At 43.5% G+C, this 16,275-nt stretch overlaps 1 protein-coding gene across 1 annotated transcript in view; it reads left to right on the top strand.

Moving 5' to 3' along the window:
• Positions 1–16,262, top strand: part of SAMHD1 (SAM and HD domain containing deoxynucleoside triphosphate triphosphohydrolase 1) — a 50,065-nt gene extending 33,803 nt beyond the window's left edge. The window contains exons 12-15 of the mRNA XM_055140496.1: positions 4,858–4,997; positions 10,828–10,935; positions 13,579–13,683; positions 15,288–16,262. Of these exons, the coding sequence (XP_054996471.1) occupies positions 4,858–4,997; positions 10,828–10,935; positions 13,579–13,683; positions 15,288–15,581 (647 nt within the window). The 3' untranslated portion in view covers positions 15,582–16,262. The remainder of the gene's footprint in view (positions 1–4,857; positions 4,998–10,827; positions 10,936–13,578; positions 13,684–15,287) is intronic.
• The last annotated feature ends 13 nt before the right edge of the window (positions 16,263–16,275 follow it).

Here is a 16,275-nt window from a genome sequence, read left to right as displayed (position 1 = left end):
CCCCGTGGTGTATTCTATATGCTGAGAACAGTAACAAGAAGTCTCACAATGGAGACGTTACTGGTGCCCACTCAAGCAAATTGATAAACAACGGGACGACAGTGCTACAGTGCAATTTTAGGCATTGTCGTTTACGATATTGTAAACGGTAGGGTTACATGCATGAAACATTCCAGCACTACACCCTACGCCAATATCCACTTCCCTTCATCATTGTCCCAGTTTCCCCCTCCACTCCCTGCATACTAACCTGTTCCATTCTCCCTGCTGTAAGCTTTCTACTGAAGACCAATTCTCAATTTCTGTTGCATTTAGTCATTTGTTATTTCTTTACAGTATTTTTTAATATCCCATATATTAGAGAGATCATTTTGTATCTCTCCTCCTTTCCTTTTGAGTAACTCAGCATGATATTCTCCAGATCTATCCATGTAGCAGCAAATTGTATGATTTCATCATTTCTTACATTCCAGTGTATATATGTACCAGTTTCTTTGTGCAGTCATCTGTTCTTGGATACTTGGATCATTTCCAGATTTTAGGTATTGTGAATACAGTAAACATAGACGCCCAGTTGTCTTTCTGAATAGAGTTTTTGGGCCCTTGTGATAAATGACAAGAAGTGGCATTGCTAGGTCATATGGGAGCTCAATTCTTTCTTACTTGAAGTGTCCCATATTGTTTTCCAAACAGGTTGAAACAGTTGACATTCCCGCTAGCAGTGGGAGAGGGGTCCTTTCCTCCATATTCACCTCAACCCTGGTTGCTTTTTGTTCTTTGCTATATGTGTCACTCTCACTGGTTTGCTAATGATAAATGATAGTCTTTTCTCATAAACCTGTTCACCATCTGTACATCTTTTAGAAAGTTCTTATAGCTTTTTAGTAATTTTTTGATCTAACTAAACCACAAATCTGAAGTGAAATAATTCTTCATATTAAATATCTTAGTGCAAGCCAAGAACACTATATAAATATTTAAGGCTTACAGGGGCCGAAGCGATAGTACAGCGGGTAAGTTGTTTGCCTTGCACACGGCTGACCAGATTCAATCTTCGGCATCCCATATGTCCCCTAAGCACCGCCATGAGTAATTCCTGAGTGCAGAGCCAGGAGAAACCCCTGAGCATTGCTAGGTGTGATACAAAAAGAAAAAGTAAATATGTATATATTTAAGGCTTACAGTGTAACATGTGAATTTGCTTCTTTGTTATTAATCTAGTTTGGATTGATTACCAAGATACAAGGAGTGTGTATATATCTAAACTGTTTATTTTAGCTTAAAAACTTCATTGTATATAAACTAGTTTTCATGCACATTGATAGGAATGGAAGGAGAGATCATAAAACAATTGGCACAAGCTCAGGTTCAGTATGTCCTCACTTCCGGTTATCAGTAGACCTTTAGAAACTTTGATTTTGTTTCTTTGCTTTTGGGGAGGGATGAGTGGAGTCTGGGGTTGCTTCTGGTAGTGGTCAGGGAACCATGCACTGCCAGGAATCACACCCAGGTCAGCCACAGACAAGGTGAGTGCTTTAAACCTATGTTAACTCTCCAGTCGCTCTGATGTCCGTGAGCCCCATGGGTGACTTATGTGAAGCGGGGAGGAGAAAGATGGTCACTTTCTCCCCAACCGCCTCTACCACCTGGGACCCAGAGTTACTGGGTTCTTGTCTCGCTCGCGGAAAAGAATTTCAGGAGTAGACAAGCAGTGAACTAAATAGATTTTATTCAGAAGTTTCTGAGGGAGGGAGGAAGGGATAAGTGAGAGAAAAAATAGTAAGAATAACGCGCTCAAGGGAGAACGCAGACTTCTCCAAGGGTGGAGGAAGCCCCTACACATAACCGAGCTTTACATACAAAAGTATGAAAGCATGAAAGTACACATCTCAAGAGGGGAGATGCGGGCGACACATGTACTTGGGCCACACATGTGCTTGGCCACGTGGGCACAAGCAGCACATGGGCCCAGGCAGCATATGTGCTCCCTTTGTTCAAGGTGTCTTTTATAGGGTTTCTTCAACCTGCCCCCATGTGGGGCTTCTTTCCAAGTAAAAGTCTGTTGCTAAGGAGGTTACCAGGGAGGCTGGGGGAGGGGTCCCTTTTCCTCAGGGTCTGCTGATGGTTTCCTTGGGTCTTTTGTTTTCTTGAATCTGCAAGTCTTAAGAGTCTCCTTCCCAGAGACTCTGTTAAATCTCAATTTTCATTGCCAAGGGCCTTTCCCTATCTACCTGCCTACATCAGCTCAACATTTCCTTTTTTGTTTTGTTTCTCTGTCTCCAGGTTTCCTTTTAGTTTCATCAAGATTGCATGCATCAGTAGTATATCCCTTTCCATTAGTGAGAAGTAGTACATTATCAGGATAAAACACAGTCAGTTTATTGTGCTCTTTGAATTCTAAATCCTTTATACTGGAGGAGAGAGGTCCCAAACATGCCCAGGGCCATTCTTACTGGCTACTCAGCCAACTGTACTGGATGATTCAATGCTAATGAAGTGATGCATAGATCCATTGATACTGGATCCAGGCTTGAATGCAGTGCCCAGGACTCTGCTCATGCACCCTAAGGGCATTTTTCCTTGTGCTGTCCCCTAGACCCTGCTTTCTAAATTCTTGTTTCCAGCAAATGCTCCTACTCATCAGGATATTGGCAGCTACCAGGCATTGCCTATGTCAATTTCTGTCCTAAGTAGCCATTTCCTTTAGTCTTTCTCCCTCAATATTCCTTAGCAGTAGGTGGCCTTACCTCTCCTTTCTTTTCTCCTGCATGCCTCCCACCCCAGATTCCTTAATTTAATTGTAGTCATGGAATGCTAATTTAAAAGATCCTTCAAGATCATCTACTCAAAATTCCTCAAATAAGAAAACTGAGGCCATGGGGCTGGAGCAATAGCACAGCAGGTAGGGCGTTTGCCTTGCACGCAGCAGACCCAGGTTGGATTCCCAGCACCCCACATGGTCCCCTGAGCACCGCCAGGGGTGATTCCTGAGTGTAGAGCCAGGAGTGACCCCTGTGCATCACCAGGTGTGAGGAAGAAAGGAAGGGAGGGAGGGAGGGAGGGAGGGAGGGAGGGAGAGAGGGAGGGAAAACTGAGGCCTGGCCAGTGAGATAATTTAGGGGTTAAGGCTCTTACCCAGGAGCACCTAACCCCGGCTCAATTCCCAGCACCACATATTGTCCCCTGAAGTTCCCTGAGGTCCCCTGAGCACCCAGCCAAGAGTAAGCCCTGAGCACAAACAGCTGCGGCCTCAAAACCAAGAAAACTAAGCAAAAACTGGGCCAAAAGAGGGAAAGCAACTTACCTTAGTAGATGACAAAATTGAGCTTAAACCAAGTTTTCTGACTCTAAGTTAAATGTTCTTTACATAATTTTAAAGTGCTATTTTTGCCTTTAAAGTTAATAAATAGATAAGTAATGCCCTTCACTTTTGTATGTAGGTTTTTGGGGATAGGGAGCTCCTGTCCCCAGCAGTGCTCAGGGGCTACCCCCAGAAGTACTTAGGGGATGGACTCCAGGCCTCCTGCTTGAAAAGCATGCACTCAAGCCCCTCAAGCTATCTCTCTGAGTTATACCCTTCCTGAAAACATGTATGTGAGCTAGTAGAATTCTCCTGCATGGTGGGTATACAAATGTTACAGCCACTTGGGGAAAGTTGGGCGTTATTTTCGACCCAGTAATCCATCTTCTGCCTAACTATCTAACAGATGGGTAGAGCACTTGCCTTGTATGCAGCCAAGTGCCCTTGGTTCAACCTCCAGTATCCCATATGGTCCTCCAAGCAATGGGAGGGGTAATTCTTGAGTATAGAGCTAGGAGTAACCCCTGAACATTTCCAGGTGTGACCCAGGTGTCCCTTGAAAATCTGTACCTGGTAGAATAAGAAATGAATATCAGAGAGGAATCAGAATCCTCTAGAGTTTAAAAGTAGGAGGGATTACAGCTCTGGGTTGGATGGAGTGAGGGAGGTTTCATGCATGGTGAGATTCCTCGGAGATAATCTCATGGGTTAGATAGGCTTTTAGGAAGTGCTATTCTGTGATCAGGGGATACAGTACCATTAATTTTTAAATCAGTTTATTTGGGGAGGTGGTGGTGGACAGTACCTGGCTGTGCTCACGGCTTACTTCTTGTTCTGTGCTTAGGGATCACTCCTGTGATGCTCAGGATACCATGTGGTTGCCCAGGATCAAATATGGGTTGGCATGTGCAAGGCAAGTGTCTTAACCCCTGTACGATCCCTTGAACCCCTCCTAGATTAAAAGTATAGACTAGAAAACTATGGTCTGCGGTGCGGTGGGTAAGGCGTTTGCCTTGCACATGGCTAAACGAGGTTTTATCCCTGGCACCCACTATGATCTCTTGAGCCTCTCCAGGAATGATCCATGAGCACAGATCCAGGAGTAAGCGCTGAGCTCTGCTGGGTGTGACCCAAAAAACAAAAAGAGAAGGAAGAAGAAAACTGTGATCTTGGGGCTGGAGCGATAGCACAGCGGGTAGGGCGTCTGCCATGCACGAAGCCGACCAGGTTCGATTCCCAGCATCCCATATGGTCCCCTGAGCACTGCCAGGGGTAATTCCTGAGTGCAGAGCCAGGAGTAATCCCTGTGCTTTGCCGGGTGTGATGCAAAAAATAAATAATAAAGTTCAAAAAAAAAAAAAGAAAAGAAAAAGAAAACTGTGATCTAATAATATTGAAATAAAATTGTGTATTTTTTTGCAAAATCTGGGAATAATACTTAAAGAATTAATGAGAACTGGGAGCCCCCCCAAATAATAATGAAGAAATGCAAGATATGAAATCATTTTAAATTTTGGTTATATTTTATTGTAATGAAATTTTTATTACATTGGCAGATAATGTTTATCAACAGATTCTGTACTCTAATGATCCCAAATTGGAGGCAGCGCAAAAGATTTTAAAGAAAATTGAATGCCGTGAACTGTACAAGTATGTGGGTGAGACTCAGCCAATGAAACAAATAAAGATACAGAGGGTAAGTAGAGTGGCAAGGCCTTTCCATTGAGAAAGGGGAAGCCATTCATCTATCCGTTTTATTATTTTAAGACTTTTACATTCATTTTCATTTAATCTTCACACCAATAATGTTAACATCTGTCATATAGAAGAAGATAGTAAATCTTGGGAGAGATTCAGTAACGGGTGAGCACAGTGGGCTGGATTCAAAGCCAAGTCACTGGGGCCAGACAGTACCACAGTTAAGGCACTTTCCTTACACATGGCTGACACCAGTTGGATCCTGACACCACCAGAAATGATCCAGAATTACAGAGCCAAAGATAAGCCATGAGCACTGGCAGGTGGGGCTCAGAGTCAAATCAACAAATACACTGAAAACCAAGTCTAATTTTAAGCTTTACCATCATTGCAGCAGTGAAAGGGTACTTCATATTTTGGATAGATCCGTAGTCAGAAAATGAATGTGGGAGTGGAGCAATAGAACAGTGGGTACGGAGAGCATTTGCCTTGCATGTGGCCAACCTGGGTTTTATCCCTGGCATCCCACATGATTCCCCAAGCTCTCATTAGGAGTGATTCCTGAGCACAGAGCCATGAGTAAACCCTGAGCATTGCTGGGGATGGCTAAAAATAAACATAAAAATGAATGTAAGGAAAGGGAAGCTCAAAATAAGGTATTTTCATGAGTGTCATTGTAACTCTGGGGACCCTGTTTATAACTGCTACTTTTGTTGCATATCAGGTTCTTCCAGATGGCACATGCCTTTACTTCAGATATCTTTTTTTTCTGCTTGATTTTTTTTCACTGTCAGCCAGTAACACAAACTATGCTGATAACCAGTCCTGCCTATTAATACTTCTAATGATGGTATGTTATTTTAATCATGAATTTCTGAGCCACACCCAGCACTCTTCAGGGGCTACTCCTGACTTTGAGCTCTTATGTGGCACCAAGCATCAAACCCAGGCCAACCAACCACTAGCATACCAAGCAGTTAAACCCCTATATTGTCTTTCTAGCCCTAACACACATAAAAAAAAATAATAATAATTTATTTTGTATATATAGTATTGCACCCTGTAAACATTCAATATGATCTCTTTAAAATTTGCTTTTTGGGAAGGGGGTGTGGTTTGAGGCCACATCCAGTGGTAACCTTTATTTTAACAATAGATATTTGGCTAGACAATAAATAAGCTGATATCTTCTGCTTGTAGACTGGCCTTTATATATTTTTGGGAAGGGGGTGTGGTTTGAGGCCACATCCAGTGGTTAACCTTTATTTTAACAATAGATATTTGGCTAGACAATAAATAAGCCGATATCTTCTGCTTGTAGACTGGCCTTTATATATTCGCCTACTTTAATAAATCCTCCCAGAGTTGCTGTTGTCATTCAACAGCCATATCGTGTTGCCCTCATGCTGTCAGGGTAGATTTCATCCCCAAATGGTCGTCTGTAATGAAAGAATTCAAAGAAAAATCCACTTCATGTCTTTCTGTGGGGCCAAAGTAGATGTGGTTTGGGGCCGTTTCTCAGGTGGAGCCAGAGAGATACTTCAGCTGATAAGGCACTTGCCTTGCACGTGGGGCACACTCAGGTTCTGTTCCTGACACCGTGTATCTAAGCCCTGAACCCCACCAGGTGTGGCCCCCTTAAAAAAAAATAAGTGTGTGGGGCTGGAGCGATAGCACAGCGGGGAGGGCGTTTGCCTTGCACTCGGCCAACCCGGGTTCGATTCCCAGCACCCCATATGGTCCCCTGAGCACTGCCAGGGGTAATTTCTGAGTGCAGAGCCAGGAGTAACCCCTGTGCATTGATTGCTGTGTGTGACCCAAAAAGCAAAAAAAAAAAAAAAAAAAAAGTGCATAAAAAAGCTACCCCTGTGCAGTACCGCTGGCTGCTCCTGGAGGGGCTGGTGTGCTGCTGAGTGCAGCCTCCTGCAATTGAGCTCTTTCACCAGCCCACCACTACTTTTTAAAAATCTTAAGAGCTGGGGCCTGCGATAAAGTTAAAAGGCAGGTGCCCTGCCCCCTGTGCTTGGACAGTCTCTCCAGCCCCGTTCTGTTTGGTTTGGTTTACTTTGGTTTTGGGGCCAGCAGTGCTCACTGCTTACTCCTGGCTCTGTGCTCAGGGATCACGCCTGGAAGGGCTCAGGGGACTGTAAGTGGTACTGGAACTGAACCTGGCTTGGCCACATGAAAGGTAAGCTCCTTACCTACTATACTGCCTTATCTCTTCAGTCCCCTGTCTGGTTTTTTAAAAAATACGTTTTCCTGATCTCTCATATGTGGAACTTAAAGATACATAACAAGGCAGCAACATGGGTCCAAAAGCAGGGCCTGGCGAGATAGTACAGCAAATAAGGAGCTTGCCTGGCATGCGGCTGACCCAGGTTTGAACCCCAGTATCCCATATGGTCCCCCAAGCATCACCAGGAGTAATTCCTGAGTGCAGAGCCAGAATTAAGCCCTGAATATTGCCAAGTGCGGAAAAAAAAAGAAGAAAAAGATCCAAAGGCAGTATAATAGAACTGACATACAATTATTGAGTTGGGTTGTGGGTGGGAAGGAGAATGGGTTCAGGAGGGAGGAGAGGGAGACAGGTACACTGGTGTGGGTGTGGTGTCAGAATTATGTCCATTAGAAACCAATAGTACTAATATGAGTAACCCCCAAAATTTTTTAAAATTTTAATTAAAGAATATATTCCTGGGGCTGGAGCAATAGCACAGCAAGTAGGGTATTTGCTTTGCACGCGGCCAATCCGGGTTCGAATCCCAGCATCCTATATGGTCCCCTCAGCACCGCCAGGGGTAATTCCTGAGTGCAGAGGAATTATTTATTTATCCAAAATTTAAAATATTTAAAATATGGGGCTAGAACAATAATACAGCAGAGTGATTGCCTTGCACATGGCTGACCTAGGTTTAATCCTCAGCATCCCATATAGATTCACCAAACACCCCCAGGATCCCTGAGAGCAGAGCCAGGAGTAAGCCCTGAGTACTGACATGTATGGCCCCCAAACAAAACCAAAAATTTTTAAATACTACTTTTTCTCGTGGTATTGTTGTCTTTGTACAGACCTCTGAAAATTAGGATTTCATATGCTACAATATGGTTTCCTAACACTTGGAAGTAGGATGATACAGCCACTCCCAGCTGTGCTCAGCACTTACTCCTGACTCTGCACTCAGAAAGCACACCTGGGAGCTTGGAGGACCATACAGGATGCCAGGGATCGAACCCAGGTCACCTGCATGTAAGGCAACTGCCCCACCTGCTGTGCAGTGTCTTCAGCTCCCTAATGCACATTTTTAATGTGAAAATTTTTGTTGTAAAGATTGCTTTGTTAAAATTTGATTAAAGAACGACATCGGTAGAAGTAAAATATTGGTAAAAAAAATATCTCTAACCACCTTTTTGAAAGTAAATTTCCAATTTTAGAGGGAGACTCTCTTTGTGACATTCATACTTAATGGTGAAAAACTAGGGTTCTGAGTGTGAAATATTCAGAGAAGAATCTCTTTAGTTCTTTGGAAGAAGGGGGTAAATAAGTGTCTGTGGTATCAGAACAATTCAAGTGGGCTTGGTAAATTGATAATGAAGAGCAAAATTACATTGAAACTGAAATGAGGGGACAGCCAAAGTACAGTGGGTAGGGTACTTGCTTTGCATGCAGTCAGTCCATGTTCAATCCCCAGAATCCCATGTGGTTCCCTGGGCACTACCAGGAATAATTCCTGAGTGCAGAGCTAGGAGTAATCCCTGAGCATCACTGGGTGTGGCTTTCCCCATCCAAAAAAGAAAATTGTGGGGGCTGGAGCGATAGCACAGCGGGTAGGGCGCTTGCCTTGCATGCGGCCGACCCGGGTTCGATTCCCAGCATCCCATATGGTCCCCTGAGCACCACCGGGGGTAATTCCTGAGTGTAGAGCCAGGAATGACCCCGTGCTTCGCCGGGTGTGACCCAAAAAAGCAAAAAAAAAAAAAAAAAAAAAAAATTTGTGAAAGGATCCAGAAGTCACCCTGAGTCTTCAAAAGACATTATCCTACCTTCAGCCTATCCTCAGTTACTGAGGCTTGTCATACAGCAATAACAAAAGGGGTAGAGTGATAAGACAGCAAGTAAGGCACTTTCCCAGGGCTAAACCCTGTCATCCCATAGTCTTCTGAGCACCACCAGGAGTGCTCTCTGAGCACAGAACTAGGACTTGGCCCAAAGCAAGACAAGGCGTGGTTCCCCAAAAATCTAAAAGATAACTCGATTAGCATTTCCCCCAAAATCTAGAAGATAAAATGATTAACAGTTAAAGTTATAGATGAAGTAACCATCATTGACTTCTTTTTTTTGGGGGGGGGTCACACCTAGCGATGCACAGGGGTTACTCCTGGCTCTGCACTAAGGAATTACTCCTGGCAGTGCTCAGGGGACCATATGGGATGCTGGGAATCGAACCCGGGACGGCCGCATGCAAGGCAAAGGCCCTACCCACCGTGCTATCGCTCCAGCCCCCATCATTGACTTCTTACTAAAAATATATAATGCATAGCATCAACAGATCAAAGCAACATCTCTCCAGGAAAGAGGGATGCCCTGATGTATCTATATGGAAGTACTCACAGGTCTGTTAAAAACTAATCTTGGGCTCATGCGATGGCAGAGCAGGTAGGGCATTTGCCTTGCACGCAGCCAACCCGGGTTCAATTCTCAGTATCCCATGTGGTCCCCCAAGCACCGTAAGGAGTAATTTCTGAGTGCTGAGCCAGGAGTAACCCCTGTGCATCGCCGGGTGTGACCCTAAAGGCCAAAAAAAAAAAATCTCTGAGCTCAGTTTGATGCTTATGAACTCTGCACTGCCAAGAAGGGTGCTGGACCTGAAGAAGAAGCTCTGAATGAAATCTTAGCATGAGAAGTAACAGAGAAGGGTTGGAGAGATTGTATAGTGGGTTGGGTGCTTGCCTTGCACACAGGGACTTAAGTTTCATCACCAGCACTCCATATGATCCCCAGAGCCCACCATGAGTGATCCCCTAGTGCAAACCAGCAGTAAACTCTGAGCATCAGTAGGTGCAACTAAAAATAGACAACAACAAAAAAAAGAGTGTATTGTGAAGAGAGATCTGGACATCACCTCAAATACATCTGGGGATTCTCCATAGCTTTGCTTTCTCTGGTTAATGGTGACCAATCTAAGGGTGTTGGCCTGAATCAGGTCTTAGCTGACCTGGACACCAGGGCTGTACAAAGCAGGAAGGAAAAGGAAAGGAAGGCAGGGTGCTTGTCCTGTATGCAGTAAATCTGGGTTCAGTCCCTAGCAACCCGATTGTATGGAAGAAACTAAATATTCCTATGATGAGTTCAAATTTTTGAATAGCTTAGGCTTAAATAAGAATTTTTTTTTCAGTAGAAATTGTCTTGCTAATTGCTTTCTGAAAGAAATATAGGCTACAAATATACATCACAACTCGGTAGAGATAAATATTCAAAATATATTTACCCCACATATAAAGCCGTTTGTTTTACTAAGAAAGTTACTTTCCCAGGAAAGATATTTGTGTTACCAAAAATAAAAAATCTTTACAAGAGGGGCTGGAGTGATAGCATAGCGGGTAGGGTGTTTGCCTTGCACACGGCTGACCTGGGTTCAAATCCCAGCATCCCATATGGTCCCCTGAGCACCACCAGGAGTAATTCCTGAGTGCAGAGCCAGGAGTAACCCCTGTGCATCACCAGGTGTGACCCAAAAACCAAAAAAAAAAAAAAAAAAAGTCTTTACAAGACCAAAGGGGGGGAAAAAAGCAAACCTAGAGTCTAACATAAAGAATCTTGTCTTTTCTAGGAAGATTTTCAAAACCTTCCAGAAGAGGTTGCCAATGCTAAACCTGAGGGAGTATTTTCAGATGCTGAAATGGAAGCTGAACTGAAAGCTGAAGATTTCATAGTAGATGTAAGTAGTTAGCCTCGTAGTATATGCATAAAATGCTTTATCGTTTGAAATTTCTCTCTTCTGTTTTGAACCCACACCTGGCAGTGGTCTACTACTCCTGGGGGTTTCTCGTCACAGTGCTCAGAAGATCATGCCAGCAACTAAACCCAGATAATTATTGTACACTCACCTTTGAGCTATATGCCTAGTTTCTAAGAAAATAAGTTTTAGGGCCAGAGAGATAGTACAGCAGGTGAGGTGCTTTCCTTGCACATACCCAACCCAGGTTCATTCCCCAACACCACAGATGATCCCCCAAGCACTGCCAGGAGTGATCCCTGAGTGCAGAACCAGGAATATGTAAGCCCTGAACACCACAGGGTGTGTGTCCACACATACCCTCCACAGGAAGAAACTAAAATAAGGACTGGAGAGATTGTATGTGGATAAGCTGTTTGCCTTACACTCGCCCTAGTTGGCATTCGATCCCTGGTATCCAGTATGGTTCCCTGAGCACCGCCAGGACTGATTCCTGAGTGCAGAACCAGGAGTAATCACTGAACATCATTGGGTGTGCCCCCTCCCAAAAAAACAAAAAACAAAAAGAAATAAATTTCTTTGTTTTTCATTTGGGATACACATCCAACTGTTCAGGCACTACACTTGTCTTGTTGCTTGGGGTTCATTTCTGACTGTGCTCCGTGTTGTGCCAGGAATTGAACCCAGGCCTCCTGCATGCAAAGCACATGCTCCGGCCCTCTCAGCCATCTCCCAGGTCTAATAGATACCTATTTTTTATACCTGGGGTTGCGCAAGATTTCTTGGGCAAAAAGGCAAAGGGGAAAAGTTTAAGAAATTGGTCTAGCCTGGCAGTCACATCCAGGAACTGCCTCTGGCACCATATAAGCTCATTAATGGCCATAATCCAAAGACTCACTTATAAATCTCAGAAGAGAGCAACAAGCTGCAGAAGTTCCTCCAGACCCCTAAGTCACCATCCAGTTAAAAATTTAACTTCAGGGGCTGGAGTGATAGTACAGTGGATAGGGTGTTTGTCTTGCATGTGACTGACCTGGGTTCGATCCCCAGCATCCCATATGGTCCCCTAAGCACCGTGAGGAGTGATTCCTGAGTGCAGAGCTAGGAGGAACACCTGAGTATCTCTGGGTGTGGCCCAAAAATGAAAAAAAAAAAAATTTTAACTCCAACTGTATCTCCCTATTTAAAATTTTAGAATTCCTAGAGAGCATAGCACACCACATTTGATGGTGTGTAAAGTAGAAGGCAACTGATATTGATCAAAAAAAGTATTAGCATACTAGGCTAAACCTATAAAAACATGTTAATAATCTCTTATAAAAGGGCTTAATGACTCCAGGGTGAAATACAACCATCTTCACACACTTTGCTCTACGGAAACTTTTGGATTATTTTTAGCAGAGTGTTCATAACAAGCAATACAAAATAAATTAGTTAGGGGCTGGAGAGATAGCACAGCGGGTAGGGCGTTTGCCTTGCACGCGGCCGACCCGGGTTCAAATCCCAGCATCCCATATGGTCCCCTGAGCATGGCCAGGGGTAATTCCTGAGTGCAGAGCCAGGAGTAACCCCTGTGCATTGCCAGGTGTGACCCAAAAAGCAAAAAAAAAAATAAATAAATAAATTAGTTAGCACCTGTTTTTAGCGCAAACTTGGGTGGTGGTAGGAAAATCTGAAATAATGGTGTGGGAAGGTGTAGTAGTGGTGGGATTGGTGTTGGAAAATGGAATGTAATAAATTATTGTGAACAACTTTATTAAAAATAAAATTAATTTTATTTTAATTTAAAAAGAAATTGGTCTCGACCACATTCCCCTGTTAAAAAAAATTTTCCTTGGAAGTCTTAAGTAAATTGAATAAATGCTTTTCTAATTATTTTTTCACTCTCCATTTAGGCTACATGGTCTGTGGTGGCTAGGATTATATCTGATTTTCTTGTTGTGTCTTTTTTTTTTTTTTCTTTTTGGGCCACACCCAGCAATGCACGGGGGTTACTCCTGGCTCTGCACTCAGGAATTACTCCTGGCAGTGCTTGGGGGACCATATGGGATGCCGGGGATCGAACCCAGGTCAGCCGCATGCAAGGCAAACGCCCTACCCGCTGTGCTATCGCTTCGGCCCCTCTTGTTGTATCTTTAATGCCTACCAGTGACTGTAGTATAAAATTTACAGACTTGGGGCCAGAGGGATAGTACTGTAGGTAAAGCATTTGTTTCCCTTGTTTGCTGTCAACCTGGGTTCGATTCATAGTACTCCATATCATTCCCTAAAGCCCACCAGGAGTGATTCCTGATTTCAGAGCCAGAAGTAAGCCCTGAGTCATGCTCAGTGTGTCCCTAAAACAACAAAATTTAGAAATTTATAATGAAAGCATAAATACTCAACCCTCTTCTCTTCCCCCCCCCCCGCCCCCCGCCCACAGATTGAACCACACATATCCCCAGATTTCAGTACCAGATCCCTACAGGTCATACACTGGAGTCTTTGCACTGAGTCCCTTTCCCAGTACTTTTACTTCAGATACTCCAAGAGACGTATGCTACGTGTGTTGTGATGTTTTACAACCCTAAACTTAGTTCTCATATTTGCTATATAAGTGATCTCTTATTTGCTGCTTTTGTGAAGGTTATCAACATGGATTATGGAATGCAAGACAGGAATCCAATTGATCGTGTTGACTTCTATTGTAAGAGTGACTTCAATAAAGCAATCAAGATTTCGAAAAATCAGGTAATGACTTATTCAAATAGCCTCTGGTGGCATTTGGTAAATCTTTAGAGTGAACTGACATTTTTACATACAGTTAAGGTTGTAAAGTCAATGTAAAACTAACAAACAAACAAACAAAAAAAAGTTGGAAAAGCAGGAACAACAGTATAGCGGGTAGGGCATTTGCCTTACATGCAGCTGGCGTAGCTTTTTTTTTTTTTTTTTTGCTTTTTGGGTCACACCCAGCAATGCACAGGGGTTACTCCTGGCTTTTCACTCAGGAATTACTCCTGGCGGTGCTTGGGGGACCATATGGGATGCCGGGGATCGAACCCAGGTCGGCCACATGCAAGGCAAACGCCCTACCTGCTGTGCTTTCACTCCGGCCCCAAGCTGGCGTAGCTTTGATCCCTGGTACCGTCTGTGTTCCCCTGAGCAACCCAGGAGTAATTCCTGAGTGCAGAACCAGGATCATCACTGAGTATGGCCCAACCGGAAAAAAACAAAACAAAACACCAAAAGAACTGGGGTGAGGGGGAGTGAAGAGCATTGCAATAGTAAAGTTTGTAAAGTACTTTACTTCGCATGTGATCAACCCAGTTTTGATCCCTGGTACAACAGAGGGTCTGTTGAGCACTGCCAGGAGTGACCCCTAAGCACAGAACTAGTAGAAAATCCTGAACATTGCTAGGTGTAGCCAAAAACAAACAAAAAACAGAGAGGTAATACAGCAGGTAAGGTGATTGCCTTACATGTGGCCAACTGTGTTTGCTGGAAGGACTCCTGAGCAGAACCAGGAGTAATCCCTGAACGCCTTCAGGTGTGCCTTCCCAACAAAAAAAATAATAATAAATTAATAAACTAAATTTTAAAATTAAAGCCTACCTGATTTTGTGTAGACTAGACCAGTGGTTTCTCACCTTTTTAACACCTCTAGGCTTGCAGTGGTCCTTATCCTGGTAATTCAGAACCGTTGGACTAGACCACTTTAACAGCCAGTCCTTCCTGTTTCCTAAACATAATAGTGCCATTTTTGCTTTAGAGGTGAGGTTGCAAACCTGTTTGGAAAATTAATGGAAGTTGTGACAGTTGGTCACTCCAGTTTGGTTCATTCCCAAACCCCAAGCCAAAATGACAACAACAATAAAAATTTAGTGGAAGCCAGATAAATGAAGTGTTTATTTGCATCTCTTCTGTATGAGAATCTGTAGTCCGTATATACTTTTCTTAGGGGGCGTGGGACTGGATCACACCTGTGTACAGGACATACTCCTCCCTCTAGTCTTATTGATATAAAATTGTGGGATAAAAATAATATCATTATTTTAATGTAGAATCAAGAATGAAGCTTGGGACCCTAGATAGTAGCTGATCTCTTTTCATGTATGAATTCAAAGTGATGGTGAAATAGGGTTATTTGGGGGGGAGGGGTTGGTTTTGAGGTCATAGTCAGCAATGCACAGAGTTACTCCTGGCTCTGCACTCAGGAATTACTCCTGGCAGTGCTCGAGGGACCATATAGGATCCTGGGAATCGAACCCGGGTCAGCCACGTGCAAGGCAAATGCCCTACCCACTGTGCTATTGCTCCAGCCCTGATAGTAAAATGTTTTTATCTTTAAAAAGGTCTCACAGCTTTTACCAGAGAGATTTGCAGAGCAGCTCATTCGAGTATACTGCAAAAAGATGGATGAAAAAAGTTTATATAGAGCACGGCAGCATTTTGTTCAGTGGTGCTTATTGAAAAATTTCACTAAACCACAGGTGAGTGGCTTTTTGTCACATACTTTGCATAATTTTTTATTTTTAAATAGAAAGCAAATAAGATCTTTACTCTGGGGCAGAGGTGTGTTTTGTTGGGGAGGCCACACTCAGCTGTGCTCTGAGATCTTTTCTGAAAGTCTCAGAGGAACCATATGACCATATCAGGATGTCAGGAATTGAACCCAGGTCAGCCACTTTCAAGGCAAGGACCTTACTCATTATACTATTTTTCTGTCCCCTTGTTTTTACTTCTCTTTGAAAAGTTCTCATTGAAAGTATAATCGCTATATTTGTTTAAGATTTTAGGGTGGATATTTTTAGTTTGGAGGCCATACCTGATGTTGCTCATAACTCTTTGTAGCTCAGAGTCGGGGGACTGGGCGTGCTAGGACTCAAACCCAGGCTTCCTATGTGAAAAGCTGCACCATCTCTCTAGCCCCCCATGTTTTAGCTTCTTACACCCTCTGCTTCTAAGACCTGGTGTCAGTTCATTCTAGGGCCACCCCTCATTTGGCAGTGGGGGACTCAAAGTTACATCTTTGTAGGCTGGTAAATAGCTTAAGTACTAGATGCCTTGCATGTAAGAGGCCAGCGAGTTAGATTTCCAGAATCCTTAGTATTCTATTTTCTTAGAAAAACAATTATTTTATGAACTCTTAACTCTTCGGACATATGATTGCGGTGGCGCTTGTTGCTGTCTTCAATTTGGAAATGAGGCAAGGCTCAACACTGAAAACAAATCCTTACCACAGGGCCAGAGTGATAATACAGCGAGTAAGACAAGCACCTAAATCCCCTAAGCACCGCCAGGCCACGCATTGTAGGGAGTCCCCCTAGTCCCACTCACTCC

The sequence above is a fragment of the Sorex araneus genome, chromosome 5 (assembly GCF_027595985.1).
Source record: "Sorex araneus isolate mSorAra2 chromosome 5, mSorAra2.pri, whole genome shotgun sequence".
In the NCBI taxonomy this organism is placed as follows: domain Eukaryota; kingdom Metazoa; phylum Chordata; class Mammalia; order Eulipotyphla; family Soricidae; genus Sorex; species Sorex araneus.
The sequence above is the reverse complement of the archived record's forward strand: the minus strand, read 5'-3'. Positions and strand labels throughout refer to the sequence as shown.